Below are 19,848 nucleotides of genomic sequence, written 5' to 3' on the forward strand. Positions count from 1 at the left end.
ACGTGCAGAACAGAGACCCAGTGCAGCCATAAATCAATCAATCCTTTTTTAAAAAATGAATAAATGGAAATGTATATATTTGCTTGAAAATGCCTAGAATATCTCTGGAAGTTCTCAGAAAAAAATCTGAGTAGTGGCTGCTACAAGATCAGAGGTTCTCAAACTTTATTTCATTATTACACGTTGAGGAGCAATCATTTTTAGACATTTTTTAATTGCCCTGTATAAAATGTTAATGCCACAGAACCAGTATGTATCTACCATATCTAAACATATACAGTCTATGTATGTCTGTGCACATATCCCCAAACCACTTTTCACTCCTTTGAGGATAATATCAAGCTGCTCAGGTGGCTCAGTGGTAAAGAACCCGTCTGCCAATGCAGGAGACATAAGAGATGCAGGTTCGATCCCTGGGCCAGGAAGATCCCCTGGAGGAGGGTATGGCAACCAACTATAGTACTCTTGCCTGGAGAATCCCATGAACAGAGGAGACACAACTGAAGTGACTTAGCACTTCATGTGCCAGAGAAGGGGCCACAGGAGACCTGGATTTGATCCCCAAGTCTGGAAGATTCACTAGAGGAGGAAATGGCAACCCACTTCGATCTTCCTGCCAGGATAATCCCACGGACAGAGGAGCCTGGCAGGCTAAAGTTCCTGGGGTTGCAAAGAGTCAGACACAACTTACTGACTGAACAAGTCTGAACAACTGAAAAATTGTATCTTAAAATTTGACACTTTGTTTATCATGGAATTTTTTGCATTAATGTTGATTTTTTTACATGCATTGATGCCAGGAGCTGAGGGTAGAGAGGGATACAGAGTGATGTTTATGGGTATAGGGTTTCTTTCTGGGATGATGAAACAATTCTGGAGGAGACAGGGGTGATGGCTATACAACCTCGTGAATATACTAACTGCCTCCGAACTATACACTTCCAACGGGTGAATTGTATGGCACAGAAAACACTCTCAATTAAAATCATTGCATTGGGACTTCCCTGACAGGACTCTGCTTCCACTGCAGGGGGCGTGGGTTCAATCCCTGGTCAAAGAACTAAGATCCCACCTGCCACATGGTGTGACCAAAAAAAAACCCCAAAACAAACAATAAAAAACATTGCACTGAAATATTATTTACTTGATAAGCCCTAGAGATTTAATGCACAGTCTAGAGCATATAGACAACAATACTGTAATCATCAGATTTGCTGAGACTGGAACTTTATTATTCTAACAACTAAAGAGAAATAATAATGAAACAGAGGTAATAATGACAGTGATATGCATACGTGCTAAGTCACTTCAGTCGTGTCCAACTCTTTGGACCCCATGGATTGTAGCCCATCAGGCTCCTCTGCCCATGGGATTCTCCAGGCAAGAATATTGGAGTGGGTTGCCATGCCCTCCTCCAGGGGATCTTCCCGACCCAGGGATCGAACCCACATCTCTTAAGTCTCTTGCATTGGCAGACAGGTTCTTTACCACTAGCGCTGCCTGGGAAGCCCCAGGAATAGTGACAGAGGTATAAATATTACTACAATGGCAATCATGTTACAATGTAGCAATATCTCCAATTAGCACGTGGTACACCTTAAATTTACACAATGTCATATGTGAAGCATATTTCAAGGTTTATTCACTTTGATTACTGAGCTGTCGGGCAGAATGCCTCACTCGCCTCGCCCTAATCTCAGCTGTGTAGATGAAGACAGGGGAGGCGGTAAGGCACTGAGACAGTGTGCATGAAGCTGGCCCAAGAAGGAGAGACTGGAAGATCAGGCTCCTGGAGACCCTGGGAACAGGGCATGCTTCCCATGGAAACCAGGAAATCATTGACACCACCACCCCTACCCACGGTGGGACACCTGCAGCTGCTTCTTGGCCTCCGTCCAGCTCACTGCCCCAGGAGAAGAGGGACACAGCCAACACCCACCCCACCCAAGCACAGTGTAATTAAATTCTGGTTTTAGCAGGACTGTTCACACAATCACACATGTATTCTCACCCCTATTACCTGGGGTCTCTTGAAACTTTCCATGGACAGACATGGCTGCCAGATGGGGGTGGGGAGGTGGAGGGGGTACTGGGCCAGGTGACAGGGTTCAAGGTCAGGGGGACTTTCCCTCCACCTCAGGACCTTTGCACAAGCTGTTCCCTCCACCCAGAGCACTTTATTTTCTCCTGTCTTTCCCGAGTTAATGCTATGCCCCTGCTTCAGATCTCAGCTCTGGGAAGCCCTTTGTGAGCACCCAGGCAGGTCAGGTCCACCAAGCACCAGGCTTCAGCCTAACATGTATCAGGATTATACATTATGTCTGTCTGCATAGGTGACACAACTCACTTCAGCCTCCCCCAGTGAACTGTGACTCTGGGAGGTCTGGACACTGATTCATAGTAGGTCCTCAGCCAACACTTACTCGACAGTTTGAGAGCTTTCTGCCCAGTGGAAGGAACAGATAATAAACATGGAAAGAAATAAGACACATGGTAGAAAATGCCCTGAAGAAAATTAAACAAGGTGATGTAGGACCTCCCTGGTGGGCCAGCAGGTAAGATTCCACACTATCAATGCATGGGGCCCAGGTTCAATCCCTGGTCAGGAAAGTAGATCCCCCATGCCGCAACTAAGACTCGCCACAACCAACTAAATATATATAAATTAATAAGAAAAAAAGAAGATTAAACAGGGTGACAGGATGGGTGATAGGAGAGGAACCAAGAAGATGAGGGAAGAGCATTCCAGACTGAGGGACCCACAAGGACCAGCTTGACGGGTTTGGAGATCACAATGGATTGGGAGAGAGGGAGCAAGAGAGGGGTGAGGGCAGGTCATGCAGGCCCTTATGAAGCACAACAATATTAAATTTGCCTGAGACTTCAATATTAACAATGTTAAACTGCACTGATGGTACAGTGGTTGACAATATTCCTTCCAATGCAGGGGACATGGGTTCGATCCCTGGTCAAGGAACTAAGATCCCACATGCTGCAGGGCAACTAAGCCCACACACTGTGAGGGAACTAGAGAGAAGCCTGGGCACTCAGCACAGTCAAAATTAAATTAAAAACATTTTTAAAAACAATATTCACACATTGTAAATCAACAATACTTCAATAAAAATAATCTTAAAAAACATACTTGGCTGTATGTGGAATAGAACATACTCCAAAACATGTAAAATATTTTTTTTAATAAATTTTACCAAAGCTCTATGATCTTGGAAAATGCTGAAAATTAAGAATCCCCTCCCCAACCTCTCATGTTCCACCTTTCACGGTTACTCTAAGGAACCACCCTCCCATTTGACTTAGAGGAGTCCCACAGATAACATGCTCTGATGGTTAATTTTATGTCTCAACTTGACTGGGCCGCAGAGCCCAGATACTTGGTCAAACATTATTGTGGGTGCATCTGGGAGGGTGTTTGTGCATGAACTAACATTTAAATCTGTAGACTGGGTAAAGCAGATTGCCCTTCCTGGTGAGGCTGGGCCTTGTCCAATCAGTTGAAGGCTGACTAGACCAGATAGCTGATGGTCTTCCTACTAAGACAGAATTCCATCTGCCTGAAAGACCATCTGTTTTCTGGCCTGGGGACTTGACCTGAAACCTCACTTCCTCCTATTGATCTCAGTTTGAGCCTGTAGATCTTGAGATTTGCTCATCTTTGTAATCACACAAGCCACCTCCTTATAATAAATAGATATTCCAGGCTACAGATATTTATCTAGAGCTATAGGTAGATCTACAGACAGATACCATATCAAAGTGGATAGACATCTAAACAGATATAGATATACAAATGTAGTATGAAGCGAAAGTGAAAGTGTTAGTCACTCAGTCGTGTCTGACTCTTTCCAACCCCATGAACTGTAGTCCACCAGACTCCTCTGTCCTTGGGGTTTTTCAGGCAAGAATTCTGAAGTGTGTAGCCATTCCCTTCTCCATGGAATCTTCTCGACCCAGGGATTGAACCTGGGTGTCCCACATTGCAGGCAGATTCTTTATCATGTGAACCCCCAGGGAAGCCCAACATATAGTCTGCTGCGGCAAAGTCGCTTCAGTCATGTCCAGCTCTGTGCGACCCCATAGACGGCAGCCCACCAGGCTCCCCCGTCCCTGGGATTCTCCAGGCAAGCACACTGGAGTGGGTTGCCATTTCCTTCTCCAATGCATGAAAGTGAAAAGTGAAAGTGAAGTCGTTCAGTCATTTCCGACTCTTAGTGACCCCATAGACTGCAGCCTACCAGGCTCCTCCGTCCATGGGATTTTCCAGGCAAGAGTACTGGAGTGGGGTGCCACTGCCTTCTCCAAATATATAGTATAGATATGTAATATGTAGATATATTATGGATATGGGCTTCCCTGGTGGCTCCGTCAGGAGAGTATCTGCCTGCAATGCAGGAGATGTCAGCAATGCAGAAGACTCGAGTTTGATTCTTGGGTCAGGAAGATCCTCTGAAGAAGGAAATGGCAACCCAATCCAGTATTCTTGCCTGGGAATTCCCATTAACAGAGGAGCCTGGCTAGAATGTATAGGTATATATAGATATCTATAGTAAGCTTTAGACAGATCTCTAGATATCTCTCAGAGAAGGCAATAGCAACCCACTCCAGTACTCTTGCCTGGCAAATCCCATGGACAGAGGAGCCTGGTAGGCTGCAGTCCATGGGGTCGCTAGGAGTCGGACATGACTGAGCGACTTCACTTTCACTTTTCACTTTCATGCATTGGAGAAGGAAATGGCAACCCACTCCAGTGTTCTTGCCTGGAGAATCCCAAGGACGGGGGAGCCTGGTGGGCTGCCATCTCTGTGGTTGCACAGAGTCGGACACGACTGAAGTGACTTAGCAGCAGCAGCAGCTAGATATCTCTAAGATCTATAGATATCTATATTATATAGATATTATCTATATATTTATAGCTATATGAAAAGTGAAGTGAAAATGTTAGTTGCTCAGTCATGTCCAACTCTCTATGGCCCCATGGACTGTAGCCTGCCAGGCTCCTCTGTTCATGTAATTCTCCAAGCAAGAATACTGGAGTGAGTTACCATTCCCTTCTCCAGGGGATCTTCCCAACCCAAGAATCAAAAATGGATCTCCTACGTTGCAGGCAGATTCTTCACCCTCTGAGCCACCAGAGAAGCTCTTATAGCTGTGTAGAGATAGACAGATAAATATATATATATATATATATATATATAGCAGATAAAGAGAGATGAAACTGTAGATTGATAGAAAGATGATATACAGATAAATAGATAAAGATAATTCCCATTCTTTGCCTCCTAAGTGAGTAGCTGGACTGGGTGTCTCCACTGACCAACTAGAACAAAATGCTTGCCAACCAAACTTTGATTAACTCCTCTCCTTCCTTCAGGTCCCTGAACTTAACCACCAACAGATAACCCACTGAGAACAGGCTGGCTCCAGCGCAAAGCATCCTCTCATCTGGTATTTCATCCTGCCACTCTCTCATCCCCTCCCTACAACTGGTCCTCTCTGCCTTGTTCGTTGTCTACATGAAAAGAGCACCCTCTGGCCTCACTCTTGGGAGGCTTGCAGACTCCACAGTCAGAGCCTTCTCCCCGGGGCGTCATCTTTCTCCACTCCCCTTGCCATAATCCTTTTGAATAAAGGCTCTCCCTACTAAGTCTGGGCTTCCCTGGTGCCTCAGACAGTAAAGAATCTGTCCACAGTGCAGGAGACCCGGGTTCAGTCCGTGGTTCAAAAAGATCCCCAGGAGAAGGAAATGGCAATCCCCAACAGTATTCTTGCCTGAAGAATCCCATGGACAGAGGAACACGGTGGGCTATAGTCCATAGGGTCGCAAAGAGTCGGACACAACTGAGCGACTAGCACTAACTAACTTACTGAGTCCAGAGTTGTTTTTTTTTTACTGACAGCTGCAGGGAAGACTTCAGATTTTTTTCTTCTAGGAGCAATAGGGCCCCATGGAAGGCTTGAGAGCAGGGTCGTGGCACCCTTGGGACAACCAAATGGATTCAGGGAAACCATGAAAATGCTCAAGCTGTAGATCTGGCTGGAGAGTGGACAGATTTAAGCTGCATTTTGGAGGGCGAGTAGGCAGAAGTACGAGAATTAGAGGCAAGTCTCTGGAGGTCTCCAAACCTCCAGCAAGTCAAATTTCAGGGGTTCCACTGTTTGTGGCAAGTACAGCCCAGGAAGGTGGCTTAGAATCAGAAGATAAGAGAAACCTTGAGGCAGGAGAGTACTGGGTAGGAGTGCCCACCAAGGTTGTTCATCAAGGAGGCTTAGAACCACAGAGCATCAGAGCGCACAAGGAAAACTGGCTGCCCAGTGTGCCCTTGCCAGAGCCGGATTCGAACCCAGGTTCCCTGTCTCCCGGATCCGGCTGGTCCCACTGCTCTCCCTTATTTCCGGAGAATCTGAAATGTGAATGATTCCTAGGTTTCACCAGGGAGACAGGAGAGAGACATTCTAGGCAGCAGACCACCAAGCTTCCGTGAGGAAGCTGGAGGTGTTGGGGAAGTGGGGCGGAGCTAGGGGCAGGAAGTGGATAATAATAGCCTCTAGCCCTTCCTACCTGCCAGACTGCTGCGCTTACCGCCCAATGTGAGTCACCGCCTCCACTTGTCTCTCTGAGGTTGGGACTAATTGATATTATCTCCGTTCCACAGAAAAGACTAGGGCCCCGGGAGGGGATGTCAAGATCCCTGAAGCAGTCCAGAGCCGCCTCCTCTCAGCCTGGGACCCCGGGGCTAAGATGGCGTGGTTCCCAGCCATTCCCCCTGACCCTCCTTTACAGCCCCCCACCTAGGCCCCAAGACAGGAAGACAGTGGCCAGGACAGCCCTGCTAGAGGGCGGGGGAGGGGCCGCACCAAACCGCGGACAGGGTTTCTCAGAATTTACAGTAGGATGGGGGGAGGGGACGCCGGGGCTGCCCCCTGGGCCTGCGCAACCACAGGTAGAGTGGGTGCCTGAGAGAAGGGTGATGGGGGTGGGGAGGCCCAGCTCAGACCTTATGAAAAGGGCCTCCTCTCTCCTCCATCCCTCCACCTCACCCCCACATAGTGAGGAGACTTGTGGGGCCCCCTTTACACTAGGCGTTAGCCTGCGTGTGCATGTGTGGTTCATGTCTCCACGGAGGCCCCAGCACACAGGTATACATGCATGTCATGTCACATACGCACACCCAGGCCAGAGTGTGTGAGTGTGTGTGTGTGTGTGTGTGTGTGTGTGTGTGTGCACACCACGCACGCGCACATGCCTGCTCAGTGAGTCAACTCAGGTAGACCCAGGCGTTTCACCCCCAGTCACCCAGGCACACCACAAAACCCAAGATAGATAGGCCCCCAAGCTGAGCAGCTGGAGATCGTCCCCTATGAACAGAAACTCCAAAACAGCAGAAGCTAGAGCAGAGTTGAGCCTTGCCCAGATAAGAGCCAGAGACCACAGATGTCTCATTCTGGAAGTCAAGGAGTCCTTCCTGATGACACAAGTGCAGAAAGGCTCCTTGGAGGTCAGAAATGGAGTGATGTCAGCCTACTGATAGGCCTCTTTGCTGCAATCCATCTTGGCTAAGAGATGCGCACACAGGAGGACCCTGCGATACCCTCGATACGGGCTCAGAAAAAGCAAGACGAGAGCCAGAGGAAACCCGGAAGACATGCCCCATAAAAGTGATTCAAACTACCAGGAGGGCGCGACTCTCTCTCCGAGCCCACCCGTGTGTCTATCCACACGTGCTCCTTTTTCCTCCTACAAGCACTTCACTTGTTTCACTACTTTCTGTCTCTGTGTGGAAATTCACTCCTGCACAGCTGACAGGCCAGGTGCCTGGTCACCGGCCAGTGGTCCCCGCGGGTCTAGTGGTTTGGATTCAGTGCTCTCACTGCTGCAGCCGGACTTCAGTCTGCAGCCGGACTTCAGTCTCCAGCCAGAACCGAAACCCCACTTCGAGCCGCTGCAGGCTGAGGCCACCGGAGATCGCCCCCACCCCCATCTCCTTGAGGGCAGCGTGTACAGGTGGGGACCAGACCCGGGGCCATATCCTTCCTTCCACATACCCCCTGCAGGTTGAACCCAGTTCTCTGGCCAATTTCTTTCTTTCCATCCCTCAACTGACCATCAGTCCTCTGTGCAGGGCAGACTCGACGGCATTTTTGTTTTTTAACTTGAGGTGGAATTCACAAAACAAGAAAAATTAACATTTTAAAGTGAATGATTTTGAGGAATTTAATGCATTCACCACCACCTCTATCTCAGTCCAAAACATTTTCATCACCTCCAAAGGAAACCCTCTGCTCAAGAAGTCATCACTCCTGACTCCCCCCTCCCCATCCCCCAGCCTCTGACAACCAACCATCAACCACTATCTGCCTCTGTGGATTGGTCTATTTTGAACATTTCATATAATGGAATCATACAACACGAGGCCTTCAGGGACTGGCTTCTTACACTTATGCTTTCTAGATCTCAGATCAAATGTCACCTCCTCCAAGGGGCCTTCCTGACATCCCCCATCCCCAGACACCTCGGCCCACAGTCCTCAGCAGCATCTGACATAATCTTGACCTTCTGGTTCTCTCGATGGTCCTTCTCCCCAAAGGCACAGGCTCTAAAGGACAAGGATGGGTTTCATCCTCTCTGGAAAGTTGTCAGTGACTGAATGAATGACCCGTGTGACTCTGTCCTTTCCTGTCTCTCTCTGCCCGGTAAAGTAGCCTCAACTTCCTCTTCAATCCTCAGATTCAGTACAACAGTATTTAATCATCCACCTACTGCTTGAGAGGTCCTGTCCTAGATACTGAGCTCCCCCAGGGGAAACAACAGATGGGGTCCCCTTCCCCACAGCACCTTCATCGTCCAGGTGGAGACAGTCTACCTGGTGTCAACTTAAAAACTATTCACAACCTAAAAGTTGAGAGTTATGTTTTATTCAGTGGAAATTTTTAAGACTTTAAACCTGGGAGACAGCATCTCATATGACCCTGAGAGAACTGCTCCTTCAAGGAGGCAGGGGAGGAGACAGGTTATTTTAAAGTTTTGCATTAAAAGATAAGTAGTCTGAACATCAAAAGATAATTGTTAATTAAAGAAAGCCAGATATCCCAAGTTAAGGAATTTAGCACTTTTCTATGTATGGGAAGATGCAAGAGCCTGGGGTCACTGAAATTATTCCTTTCTTAGGCAGCTCAGCTCTCCGGGGCCAGTATCCTTTGTTTTCACGTCTTGAGCTCCCTTGGTCCTCACTGTAGGGAGTGGCTGCAGTCACTGATGGCTGCTGAACATGTTAGTTGCTCAGTCATGTCCAGCTCTCTGCGACCCCATGGGCTATAGCCCACCATGCTCCTCTGTCCATGGAATTCTCCAGGCGAGAATACTGGAGTGGGTAGCCATTTGCTTCTCCAGGGGATCTTCCCAACCCAGGGATGGCTGCTAGATTGTAGGTATTCTTCTCCTTCCTGAGTGCTCTTAGTGCTCACTGGCTCCCCTTGGAGGACTGCAATCGCTGATAAACTGTGACATCCTTGTTTACTGATATGGCATAAAATATTCAATTTCTCACTGCTGACACAGGATTTAACTGCAATCAAAGTTGCTACTAGAAGGATCAACTGTTCCTATCCAACTTGCTTATTCATTCAACAGATATTTATGGAAAACTTACTGTGTGTAGGATTGACATAAATATTAATATCTGCTACTTTACAGTGGGTGTTGAGGGATAGTCTTTCCTAAGAGAGCAGTGTTTGGGACTTCCCTGGTGGTCTAGTGGCTGAGACACTGCACCCCCAAAGCAGGGCGTGGAGGTTCAATTCCTAGTCAGGGAACTAGATCTCCCATGCCATAACTAAGAGTTTGCCTGCTCCAACTAAAGATCTCACATGCTGCAACCAAGACCTGGACAAGCCTAAATAAATAGATAAATAAATAAAATTTTTTTTCAAAAAAGTAATGTTTGAACCAAGAGAGAGTCATTTAAAGACTGAAGGTAAATAAAGCATTATAGGGAGAAGGAATAGAAAGGACAGAGACCTGGGATTTCAAGGAGGAGAAAGTTGGCCATGATACCAGTGCAGTGATGAGGAGAGTGAAATGGCCCATTCGCTGCTGGCTGTTTGAGCTTAGGCAGCATACATTTAACTGCCCCAAGCTTCAGTTTCTCTGTCTGTTCACGAGGATATAATAATGAAGCCTTTTGTAGAAGATGAAACAAAATCCAGTGCACAGGAACCAGCTCAGAACAGGCAGCCAAGAGATGAGCCCACTTGTCCTGGGTGGCTGACTCCAGGGGGTCACAGCCGCTGTCGGGTAGGTGTAAATCTCTGCCTCCTCCAGCCTTTGGTCTTGCAGAGCCAGCCTCCCACTGTTGCCAGCTGGGGCCAATTATCTCCAGCTTATCTCCAGCCCCTCCAATTTACCTGAGCCCCCTCCACCTCAGCTATTCCTGCTCACTACCATGCTGACCTTTCCCCCCAGCCTCAGCAGGTCCTTCATCTTTCTGGCATTCCATCCCTCCCCCCACACCAACACACACACACCTGAAAGCCCACCCTCTCACACTTGCCCTAAATGGGTTTTTGCGGAAGGCAGTTTTACAAAGCAGAAAAGAAAACCACATGAATTTTCCTTCCATGAATCGTCCTCATGGAGCAGCTTTACCTGCTTCATCCCCTCACAGCTCAGAGAGGGTTGGAAACAGGGATAGATGAGCAATTTGGCGGGGGTGCTGAGGGGGACGGCCTGTGGCCACCCGTGGGAAGATGAGGCACAGCAAGGCTGTGGTCAGCCAGCTCTCCTGTGCTTGTGTGGTGGCTTTATTTATTTTCAGTCAGTCTCATACACCACAGGATGGAGTGGGGTGGGAAAGAAGGACAGTTATAGCAGAAATACACTCAGAAACTCCCCGGCACCCCCATCTCACTCAGAGAGGAAACCAGAGTCCTCACCTCGACCCACAGGCCCTGCGTGACCTGCCCCCCATCACTCCCTGTCCCCACCTCCTCCCACTCTCCCCCTCCATCACAGCCTCAGCTGCATGAGCTTCCTCTGTTTCACCAACTCACCCGGCATGGTCCCATCTCCAGACCTTGGCACAGACAGTTCTTTTCGCGGAAGGAGGGTGTCTTCCCCCAGTACATATATAGCTCCCTCAACTCTCTGTTCAAATGTCACCTTCTCAGCAGGGCCTTTCCTGATCTCTAAATTTCAATTTTTATAACTCACCCAATGCTACCTCTCCCAATCCCCTTACCTCTTTGTTCTCCATGACATTTATCACCACGGACTCTATGATACATTTTTTCTTGCTTATTTCTTTTATATGTCTCCCTCACTAGGCTGCTGGCACTACAGAGTCAAGATTGTTCATTGCGCTTTCCTCAGTGCCTGGAACATGGTATCTGATCAGTAAATATTTCCTAAATGAGTAAAGGAATTTTCTAAGTGAATGAATGAATGAACCGTTATGATGACTGAGCTGTTAAGTTTAGCCCCAAGCCCCCTGGTGGCCAAAGCAGAAAGGGAAACAAAATTAGTTACATTCTCTGTGAGGACGAAGGGCTTCCCTGGTGGCTCAGGCGGTAAAGAATCTGCCTGAAAGGCAGGAGACCTAGGGTTGGATCCCTGGGTCGGCAAGATCTCCTGGAGAAGGGGTTGGCAAGCCACTCCAGTATTCTTGCCTGGGAAATCCCATAGCTAGAGGAGCCTGGCAGGCTACAGTCCATGAGGTTGCAAGAGTCGGACATGACTTAGGGACTAAACCACAACCCACCACAAAATGACACACACACATACACAAAGAGATGGGTTAAGCAAAACTTGTAAATATTTATGGGAACATTTAGGAGACTATCTTCATGACCTTGAGGCATGGAAGAATTCTTAAACAAGACAGAAATGTACAACTGTAATAGAAAAGGATACTTTTGGCAACATTTGATTTTAGAACTTGTCTTCAACAAAATCTGCCAGAAAAAAGATGAAAAGATGAGTCAGGCAAGAATGCTGTGATGTTCTTATGTGACAGAGGATGTATATCTGGAATATCTAAAGAGCTCTGAGAAATCAACAAGAAAAATGTAAATATCCCAGCAGAACAGGCAAGTCATAGAAGAGGAAACCCAAGTGGCCAACAGATTTTGGCAAAGATGTTCAGCAGATGAATGCAGGTTAAATTCATTTTACACTCACCAGATTGCCAAAAACCAAACACTTCATAAAAATCATCATATGTCGGCACAACACGGACATCCTCTGTATGCAAGAGTGTGAATTGGTAATACCACTCAGTGGAACACTTTGACAGTGTCAAGGTTGAAGACAAACACCATGCAGGTCTGCAATTTCTCTCCTGGGTATATACCAACAGTAAACTATGGCCCTTGGGCCAATTCTGGCTACACCTGTTTAGGGAAATAAAGTTTTATTGGAACACAGCATTGTCCACTTATTTACATACTGTCTATGGCTGCTTTCATGCTACAATGAAAAGATGGAGTAGATGCAACAGCGGCCATTCCACAAAGTCAAAAATATTCACTCTGTGGCTGCTCTGTACAGGAAGATTTTGCCAACCTCTGCTTTGGGTCACTGCCTCTCAAACTTCAATGTGCATACGGATCTCCTGGGAATCTTGTTAAAACACAGCTTCTGACTCAGCAGTTCAGGGAGGAGCCTGGGACTCTGCATTTCTAACAAGCTCCCAGTGATCCTAATGATCCTAGCTCACGGATCATGACTTGAGTGTCAAAGATCCAGGTAGCACAGGGTTCCGCCAAGATGTATCTGTGAACCCTTGCAGACAAAGCTGAGAAACATGGCCTCAGCAACATTTTCAGCTCATTTTATCTCTGCCCCCAGCAGTTACCAACCAGGTGGGCAGAAACTTTCATTCAACATCTGTTGCACATTCAGTATGAGACAGGCACACCCGAAGCAGGAAGGGAATCTCATGCACTGATAGCCAAAGAAATCTCCCCAGCCTACAAGGATGGGTGGAAGAAGAAACATAACATGTGGTTGCACAGTGTCCTAAAATCTGGTCCCCGATTCAATCATGTTGTTGCAGACATGACCCAAGGGGCCCGTGGATGCCCCAGAGTGGAACATGGCACTGGATAGTTCTTACAGCAGCAACTCCCAGGGAGCCACATGGAAGGCTGCAGCTGCCCACTGGCTGTCCGAGGGCAGAGGCCACACCTATGGCCCCAGAGCCCATCAAATGAGTAACCGACATGTCTTGGGTGAACAGTTTAGACATTTGTGCAAGTTTCCACTTGCAAACACTTCAGTGTGGAATACTTCTTCCCTCATCCAGTTCCTGTTTGACACACAGTAGGAGATCAAAAAAAATTTTATTGAAAAATATATATGTATTTGATGAATGAAGAAACGATTCATATTCAGTCCCAAGAGCAATCATATATAAATGACATTGACAAAAAAATAGTAAAGAGCCAGGTCAGGGTGAAGGGAAACAATTTTGAAGAATGAGAGGACATTTCCCCTGAAGACAGCACTAGTCTGGGGTTGGGAGCGTGAGTGCTTTCTAAAAAGGAAAAGAAGAGAGAGGAGTTAACATCTGTTGAACACTTGTGTATGACGTGCTGCACAGTAGTAAATGAGATTTAATCTTCTCAAACCATCTGAGGTAGGTGTGGTGGTCTCTACTTTGGAGAAGAGGAACCAGAGGCTCCACAGGCCACCTCCAAGTAGAGGGAGGGGTTGGGGAAGGGGTCTGAGTGGTCTCCTGTGGTAAGAATAGGATCAGAGGTAGAAGTTTGCAAGCAGTGGGTTCTGGCTCTAGAAAAGGAATGGTAATGGGGCTTTGAAGGGACTGAGTTCTCTGTCCCTAGAGGAATTCAGGTAGAGACTAGATAACCACTCATCACTAGATTCTCAGAGCCCCTCCTGATGTTGAAATTCTATGACCTGTTTTAGGCAGATCCTTCTCTGGGCTTTTAAAACTGGAGCTGGAAGGTTAAAAAGGACTTGAATGATCCAAGGGCCACCAACCCCCATTCCCCTGAGTACATGGGGTGTGTGTGAATGAGCTGGGCTCAGACATTTCAGACACACCAGGTGAGTGGACTCACCAAGAGGAAGCACCAAGCTACCCACATCTCCCAGAGATGGTATGCTATGCCCCAACTTCCTTCTTCTGTCTGCTTGTTAGCATTTTTTAACATTTCTAGGGCCAAACCTGCATTTAAGGCCTCTGTGCATGATCAGCCACAACTATGTGGCATCTCTGTGTTGAGAGCCAACTTCTCTGCACCCCCAGTCTAACTTTTTCCAATAGTGGGCTCTGGCTAAGAAGGGAACAAGCTAGAGCTGCCACCTCCAGGCAGCCCTCCTTCCTGCTTCCTCAGGATCTTCTTGGGAGATGTAAGTCTCCAAGCCCAGGATGTGTTCTGGGGCTGAGAGGTCTTCTAGGGTACAAGCAGCCAAAGAGAGAGAGAAGACTAACATACACACCCTTAGACACTGAGGGTCTGTTCTGGAGGCTCGGGCTGTGACTCAGTGCACAGAGGAAGCCACCTGAACTGAGTAAGTCTGACCTCCACACCACATGGTAAGTACACACACCCGGCCCGGCAAGAAGTGAGGGGTCAGACATCCTAAAATTTTACCTCCTCCTTCAGTATGGCCCTCAGTATGTCTGTTCCTAGTCCCCACCATCCCCCTAGAATAGGAACCCCAAAGCCAGGAAGGTGTTCTCATGCTTGTTACTAAGCTGGGCACTATGAATTGTAAATAAGTGAGTGAGAGAATGAATGAATGATCAACTGAGCATATGAATGAGTGATTAATATATAAAAGAATTGATGAATGGATAGACATAAAGGTAGGTAGATGAATGGATGAATGGATAGGTGTGTAGATTCAGAGTAAAGTGGTTGGGTGGACGGATCAATAGATCTAAGGATGGATAGATGGAAGGAAGGGAGGGAGAAAGGGAGAATGGGTGGGTGAGTTGATGCGATTAGATGGCTGAGTGTTTAGATGAATGAATAGACAGATAGAAGGATGAAAGGAAGGAAAGATGGATGGATGGAAGGAAGGAAAGATGGATGGATAGACAGATGGACAAATGCATAGATGGGTGGATAGATGCATGGGTGGGTGGGTATATGGATAGGTTGATGCATGAATGAAAGGTAGGATGGATGGGTGGGTGGATGGATGATGGACAAATGCATAGATGGGTGGATGGATGAGTGGACAGATGGACACGTGCAAGGATCGGTGAATGGATGAATGGATGGGAGGGCAGACAGAAGGATAGATAGATGGATGGATGGATGGATGGATAAATGGAAAGAGGAAGAAAAAGTGACTACCAAAAACATTTCAGGCAGAATAGGAACCATGGTATGACCCAAGATCCCACAGACTCTCTTCTTAAAAATCTGGTCTGGACACTAAAAAGTGGATTCTACCCCCAGCCTTGCCCAGTTTTTGGAGCTGGGTCAAAGCCAGGCCACTCATACTCCCAGACAAACCCATGATCAGTCCCCACTACAGCCTTGCAGGCCTGGCCTTGCCCAGGGGAAGCTTTCAGATGGGGGTCCCGCCACCCTCCCAGCCGCAAGGTACTCTGCTGGAAGCTCGGGACTTGATTCGCAATTTGTGGGGCAGGGAGGCCTGAGCCAGATCCTCCCGGGGATGGCTCTCAGGGACCGGGCAGGCCACTCTGGGAGGCAACCCCATGGGATCCACACCGGGTGTCAGCAACACGTCGGAGGACCCTGAGGCCCGGCACGCAGTGGGTATGGGTGACCACAGCCCCCAGCAGGACCTGAGCTCTGGTCTGGGGCCCCCATGCCTATCCAGGAGGTGACAGCTGAAGAAGGCAGCAGGCAGGGCCGCCTGCAAGGCCATGTCCACTCTTTTTGAGGCAGGGTCCTGGAGGGCCCTGGGGGGAGTGGCCAGGCTAGTCCACCTGTGAGCCACTAGGCAGCGCCAGCATCCTGGAACCCCAGCGTCCAAGGAACATGGTCTCAAGAGGCAACCGTGGGAGCCAGGTAGAGTCAGGGTCTGATCAGCCCTGGGACTGGAGTCCCCAGGCCAGGGAGAATCCCATAGCAGAGTAGGCAGGGTCCGGGTACCCCCCGTGGCGGGCAGGAGGCCAAAGCGATGCTTGAGCGCCCGCAGCTCAGCCCTAAGCAAAGCGTTCTCCTCAAGCAGGGCGGCCAGCCGGCCCTCTAGGGCCGCGTCATTGAGACGGCGCTTCTCGCGGGATCTCTTGGCCGCCTCGTTGTTCTTCCTGCGCTTCTCCCAGTAAACCGTGTCCTTCTTCTCTTCCGGCATAAACTCCCGCTGCCGGCGCACGGCCCGACCTCGGACCCGCGCTCCCGGCAGAGTTTTGCGGTGACCCTGGGGTACATCCGGGAGGACCAAGAGACCCACATCCATGGTCGCCTGGGAGCCCTGGGGGAGGAAAGACGAATTCTTGGACTGGAAGCAGGAAACTGCCCTGAATAACTCCTCCCTCTAATTTATCCTGTATCTCCACCATCCCCAGGGGAGGGGCCCAGGAAAGAGTGGAAACTGGGCTAGAGAGCTGGGTGGGGGCAGAAAGAAGTGTAGCAGAAAGAGTGGAGAGCTGATGGGATGGTTTGATGTCTGAGAGAGAAGTGGGTGAGGCTGCCAGAGAGAGGATGGATTTCTGGCTTAAAAGGAAGCCACTGGAGTCAGAGAGAGTAGGTTGGGTACCATATCCTCAGGAAGACAGAGGCTCTTTCCCAGGAGTTCTTACCACTGAGGAGGTCTTACCACTGAGGAGGTCAGCACACAAGCCAAGGGCTCAGTTCAATCTGAGCTCCAGGGTAGGATTCTTGGAGACCCAGAGAGACACCGGAGGAAAGCCAAACCTAGAAAAAGAGAATATGTGTCGGTGGAGTTAAACTGAGCTAAGGTGGGGTCAGAAGATAAGCCACTACTCACCTGAAAAGTGCCAAGGTTGTACACCAAGATCTCCATCTGCAGCCAGAGGTTTCCACCTGCCCATCCACCCTACTTATACATATTCATAAGGTCTTCTATTCGCCCACTCCGTCATACACCCTTCACCGACCTACCTAGCCAACTCCCATTCCATCCATTCATCCCTTCATCTACCAACCACCATCTATTTATCCATCCATCCCGGTCCCATCACTTCATGGCAAATAGAAGAGGGGGGAGTGGAAACAGTGATGGATTATTATTTTCTTGGGCTCCAAAATCACTGTGGATGGTGACTGCAGTTATGAAATTTAAAAATGCTTGCTCCTTGTAAGGAAAGCTATGACAAAACTTCACAACGTGTTAAAAAGCAGAGAAATCACTTTGCCTGCAAAAGTCTGTATAGTCAGAGCTATGGTTTTCCCAGTAGTCATGTACAGATGTGAGAGCTGGACCATAAAGAAGACTGAGTGCCAAAGAATGGATGCTTTCGAATTGTGGTGCTGGAGAAGATGAGAGTCCCGTGGACTGCAGGGAGATCAAACCAGTCAATCCTGAAGGAAATCAGTCCTGAATATTCTGAGCCTGGAGCTCCAATACTTGGGCCACCTGATGAGAAGAGCCGACTCATTGAAAAAGACCCTAATGCTAGGACAGATTGAAGGCAAAAGAAGAAGGAGGTGGTAGAGGATGAGATGGTTAGATAGCATCACTGACTCCATGGACATGAATTCCATCTCCATGGATATGAATTTGAGCAAACTCCAGGACATGGTGAAGGACACCCATCCATCCCCCATTTGATGGTACAATCCTCTGTCTATTCTCTGCCCACTTGCTCATCCATCTGTCAGTTCGTTCACTGTTAGCTTTATCTTTAAAATAACATTGTGCCTCCAGGAAAAATAAAAATTAGACAAATTGGACCTCAAGAAAATGTTTAAATTTTGCACAACAAAGCACACTATCCACAGAATAAAAAGGCAACCCACAGAATAGGAGAAAATATTTGCAAATCATAAAGCTGATATAATTTGCAGGTTACATAGGTATTTGTATCCAGAGTATATAGGAAACTCCTAAAACTCAACAACAACAAACACCAAACAACTCAATTCAAAAATGAACAAAGGACTTGAGCAGACACTTCTCCAAAAAAGCTATATAAATGGTCAAAAAGCACATGAAAAGATACACAGTATCACTAATCATTAGGGAAATGAAAATCAAAACCACAATGAGATACCACCTCACACCTCCTCAGATGACTACTATCAAAACAGCAGAAAGTAGCAAGGGTTGGGCAGGATGTGGAGAAACAGGAACTTTTATGAGCTGCTTCTGGGAATGTAAAATGGTGTAGCCATTGTGGAAAACAGTATGATGGTTCCTCAAAAAAAAATTAAAAATAGAATTACCACATGATCCAGCAATTCCACTTCTGGCTGCTGCTGCTGCTGCTGCTAAGTCGCTTCAGTCGTGTCCGACTCTGTGCGACCCCAGAGACAGCAGCCCACCAGGCTCCCCCGTCCCTGGGATTCTCCAGGCAAGAACACTGGAGTGGGTTGCCATTTCCTTCTCCAGTGCATGAAAGTGAAAAGTGAAAGTGAAGTCGCTCAGTCATGTCTGACTCTTCGACACCCCATGGACTGCAGCCTTCCAGGCTCCTCCGTCTATGGGATTTTCCAGGCAAGAGTACTGGAGTGGGGTGCCATTGCCTTCTCCACACTTCTGGCTATACCTGCTAAATCACTTCAGTCGTGTCTGACTCCTTGTGACCCTGTGGACTGTAGCCCACCAGGCTCCTCAGTCCATGGGATTCTCCAGGCAAGAATACTGGAGTGGGTTACCATACCCTTCTCCAGGGGATCTTCCCAACCCCAGGGATCGAACCACCCTCGTCTCTTCCATCTCCTACATTGGCAGGTGGGTTCTTTACCACTAGCACCACCTGGGAAGCCCACCGGGTATATACCTAAAAGAACTGAAAGCAGGGTCTCAAAGAAACATTTGTACACCCGTGTTCATAGCAGCATCATTCATAATAGCCAAACGGGGGAAGCAACCCAAGTGTCCATCAACAGATGAACGGATGGGCAGTCCATCCATACAGCAGAATATTGTCCAGCCCTTAAAAGGAAGGAAATTCTTAAAAGGAGACCCTGCTTTCAACTCTTTGGGGTATATACCCAGTGTATAAGGCTTCTCGGGTGATGCCAGTGGTACATGCCTGCTAACGCAGGAGACGTAAGAGATGTATTATCCATCCCTAGGAGTGGATTGGCAACCCACTCCAGTATTTTTGCCTGGAGAATCCCGTAGACAGAGGAGCCTGGAGGGCTACAGTCCGTAAGGTCACAAAGAGTAGGACACGACTCCAGTGACTTCGCACACACACGTATGTGTAACCAGTGTACTTAGTTGTACACCTGAAACTGACACAACGTTGCAAATCAACTATACTACAATAAAAAGAATTTGTGTAGAAAAAGGAAGAAAATTCTGACACATGCTTCAATGTGGATGCAATTTAAAGGCATGCTCACTGAAATAACCCACTGACTAAAAAATAAATTCTCCTTTCGTATGGTTCCACTTATTGGAGGGACTTAAGGTAGTCAAGAACGGTAGCCCATCAGGCTCCTCTGTCCATGGGATTCTCCAGGCAAGAACACTGCTGTGGGGCCCCATGCCCTCCTCCAGGGGATCTTCCCAACCTACGGATTGAACTTGGGTCTCTTTCACGGCAGGCCGATTCTTTACCATCTGAGCCACCAGGGAAGCCCTGAGTAGTCAAAGCCACAAAGACAGAAAGTATTGATAAAACGTGGTCGTTGCTGGGGCTGAGGGAAAGACATGAGTTAGTGTTTAATGGATATTGAATTTCAGTTTTAGAAGAT

General features: G+C 47.9%; 1 protein-coding gene across 1 annotated transcript; it reads right to left on the bottom strand.

Annotated features, from left to right (window-relative positions):
* Positions 1-15,559: 15,559 nt before the first annotated feature.
* On the bottom strand, positions 15,560-16,417 carry NFILZ (NFIL3 like basic leucine zipper). The gene has a single exon (XM_040239353.1). It carries the CDS (start codon positions 16,415-16,417, stop codon positions 15,560-15,562), a length of 858 nt encoding a protein of 285 aa, XP_040095287.1.
* Between the last annotated feature and the right edge of the window lie 3,431 nt (positions 16,418-19,848).

The sequence above is a fragment of the Oryx dammah genome, unplaced genomic scaffold, assembly GCF_014754425.2.
Source record: "Oryx dammah isolate SB20612 unplaced genomic scaffold, SCBI_Odam_1.1 HiC_scaffold_5, whole genome shotgun sequence".
Taxonomy (NCBI): domain Eukaryota; kingdom Metazoa; phylum Chordata; class Mammalia; order Artiodactyla; family Bovidae; genus Oryx; species Oryx dammah.

Excerpts from the sequence above, each read along its gene's own strand:
- NFILZ (XM_040239353.1), bottom strand. The coding sequence starts at position 16,417 with ATGGATGTGGGTCTCTTGGTCCTCCCGGATGTACCCCAGGGTCACCGC.